This window comes from Gavialis gangeticus, unplaced genomic scaffold, assembly GCF_001723915.1.
Source record: "Gavialis gangeticus isolate Ggan-Ray unplaced genomic scaffold, GavGan_comp1, whole genome shotgun sequence".
NCBI classification, from domain to species: domain Eukaryota; kingdom Metazoa; phylum Chordata; order Crocodylia; family Gavialidae; genus Gavialis; species Gavialis gangeticus.
The window spans coordinates 121,697,596-121,700,594 of record NW_017729032.1 but is presented as its reverse complement, the minus strand read 5'-3'; the positions used below and the strand labels follow the sequence as shown (position 1 = coordinate 121,700,594).

At 37.1% G+C, this 2,999-nt stretch overlaps 1 protein-coding gene across 5 annotated transcripts in view; it reads left to right on the top strand.

Moving 5' to 3' along the window:
* The window catches only part of DZIP1 (DAZ interacting zinc finger protein 1), a 104,216-nt gene that overhangs the window by 79,296 nt on the left and 21,921 nt on the right, over nucleotides 1-2,999 (top strand). For all 5 annotated transcript variants that reach the window (XM_019524759.1, XM_019524760.1, XM_019524762.1 and 2 more), the window contains 4 exons: nucleotides 693-891; nucleotides 1,293-1,422; nucleotides 1,655-1,708; nucleotides 2,608-2,810. In XM_019524759.1, the coding sequence (XP_019380304.1) occupies nucleotides 693-891; nucleotides 1,293-1,422; nucleotides 1,655-1,708; nucleotides 2,608-2,810 (586 nt within the window). The remainder of the gene's footprint in view (nucleotides 1-692; nucleotides 892-1,292; nucleotides 1,423-1,654; nucleotides 1,709-2,607; nucleotides 2,811-2,999) is intronic.

Here is a 2,999-nt window from a genome sequence, read left to right as displayed (position 1 = left end):
GTGGACCTGAGGCCGCAGTTGGCCAGTTTTGCCAAGAGGTGATCATGGGATACCAGATCGAAGGCTTTTTTGAAGTCAAGATATATGACGTTAATCTCCTCTCCCTTGATACACGAAAAAATGCAGACTGGTAGGGAGAGGATTGTGCTAGACCCAGGGAATGATGAGCAGTGGCAGGAGTACATCAGAATATAGAAGGCCAGTGTCTTGGAAATCCATTCAAAGCTAATCCCAGGTCCCCTTTGTCAGGGGAGAAGCTGCTGGCAATAGCTATGTGGAAGTTGCAACCACTTTGGAGGGCTGAAGGCCAGGGGGTGCCTGGTGTCAGGCTAGAGCAGGGGTGGGCAAAATACAGCCCACAGGCCAGATTCGGCCTGCCAGGCCATTCTATTCAACCTGCTGGATCCCTAAAAAATTTAGAAAATATTTATCTGCTCCTGGCTGCCTGTCAAAGATGACAGGAGACAGGGGCAGTAGGACCCAGGGGAAGCCTGCAGCAGGAGGCAGGAGTCCAGCCCTGCCCCACCCTTGGGCATGGTCCAGCACTACTCCCCAACCCCTGGAACTCATGCCATTTTGGCTGCCCAGTCTGCATTAAGTCCTTCCCCCAGCTTGCTGCCTCTGTTGATCAAGACAGGCTTAAGTATATTAAACATGATGTACATGAAATAGCAATGTGTTATTTTCTGCAGGGTGTTCGTGGTATCCCAAGTGACCATTTAAATAGAATTTTACTTGCTATTGAATCTGCTAGAGAAGAGAAAGAGAAACAGATGCCTGACATGCAACTAATCCGGGAAAACCTTGAACGTCAGATCAGCTTCAGAATTGAAGAGAGATCATCATCATCTTGTAGTAGACTTGTTTCCATTCCCCATCGTTCTTCAGAAGGTTAAATAATTTTATTTTACTACTATCAGGATTTTGTTTTTGTACTTGTTTTTGAAACCCAATATAATTATAGTGCATATATTTCATTCTCAAAGTAAAGGGTCTATGTTATTAAGTAAGTAAAGGGGGTATAGTTATTTATGGCTACCCCATAAATGACTACCTTTATAATCTTTTATGCAGATCTTTCATGCTGTATTTTTGCTGCCTCTAAATGACATTGCTTGAATAGTTCTATACTTTTCATTTATTTTCAGAAATGATCCTCTTTCTGAAACTGGGCAAAATTCATGCCTAGTTTTCAGAGAAGTTTAATTTTTTCATCTTTTCCATAGGTGTATTCCACTTGTTCCTCGCTAACGATGACCTTCTAATGTTGAGATTGATATTTTATTTTGTAGATAAACAGAGGTTGATTCAGTTAGGAACTACCTTATCAACATCATTAGAAAAACCTGTAAAATGGACTTCTAAAACTGTACACCCAGCTGGACAAAAAATGTCTGTTGCTGAAAACACATCTACACCAAAGTAAGATTTAGCATTTTCTTAGCACTCATGCCACAGTTAACTCAAATATCATTCTCCTAAAAATATTACAAATTTGTTCTTTTCATGTACAAGAGAACTGATATGCCTATTTCTGACTAACGTTAATAGGAATTATCACAGAATGCCTATTCCTATATATAAAGGCATACAGTTCTCACTGCATGTATAGTGGACAAAGGAAGTTAAAAATAACTTGTTTTATTTCTTACAGACCCAGGAAGCATGTTCTTAGAGATGGAGTTTCCAGAAGAACATCTAGTATTGCGTAAGTTTTGCTCACTTCTGGTTTTGAAGAGAATGTTTTTCAGTGATCTGAGCTTGCTTAGATGCTGATAGATTTAGGTTGTGAAAACCTATTACTAAGCTAAAATCACAAGCATTTTATGAACCATATTTTTATAATTTATTCTAAAATACATTTATTTCTGAGTTTGTTGTCATAATTGCTAATCCAACATTCTCATTTGATCTGGTATATCTATAGTACTTAGTCTTTAGTGACAGGGACATAAATATAAGGTTTTTTTTAGCCTGCCCTAGATTTTCTCTTGCCTTGTTAAAATCTTTATTTTTCAAGACTTTACAGCTGTATAAATATGCACAGAATTAAACAATATTTCATGTGAGTCATGTGCAACATATTACACCTATATTCTATAAACTGTACTATATGTTTTCCTGGGTGGCATTCAGGATATTAGTTTTATTTGTAAAATCATAAATTACTTGGGTACTGGTTATATTAGAAATGTTTTTTTCATTATCACCAGCTGAACAAGTGGGATAGATTGGGAAGCTTCTGCAACTAGTCCCTAGATTTTTTTTTTTTTTTTTAAGTAGCAGAATTTTTTTGTTAGGGTGTCTTGATTCTGAACTCTTGCTTTCCGTCCTGATTCACAAAAGCTTACACTTGTTGATCTGGGTGGCTAATTTATTATTTGGCTTTTGTTATATAGGTAGAAGGTATAAGAGAGTTCATTTGAGATACCAGTTTATTAGTTACTTGAAGTTTCTTTAATATATTGTTTGTGCATTTTTAGGTGATATGATACACCATTATTTTCAAATAAAAAATATACATACATTTCCTAGGGAAAACCCAGAAAGCTCAAGGTTTCAAAGTTCTTAAATAACCCATCTGTTGTTTTTTTGTTGTTGTTTTAGAACACCTCCATTCAGTTCAGAGGATGAAGTGGATGATGATGATATTAAGCAGTCTTACATATCCCCGGAACTTTTACAGACAAAACCATCCAGCAGCAGTGTAAATAATTGTGGCATGACCACAAACAAAAGTGCTATAGACTGGACAGAAGACAGTGAAAAGGAGGAGGAGGAGATTGAAACTCCTTTTAAACCCTCCAAAGGTTTTTATTTTCATTATTTCTGTGTATAGAAGAAATACAAAATCAGCATGCATACAAAATAAGAATAGAGCTGGACAGCCATAAGTGACTGAGAAGGATGGTTGGCAGTAAAGGAAGGCACAGACTATCAGTTGGCTGAACCTATGATAGTAATTTTGAACATCAACTGTTAACTTGGTGTAGGAGATA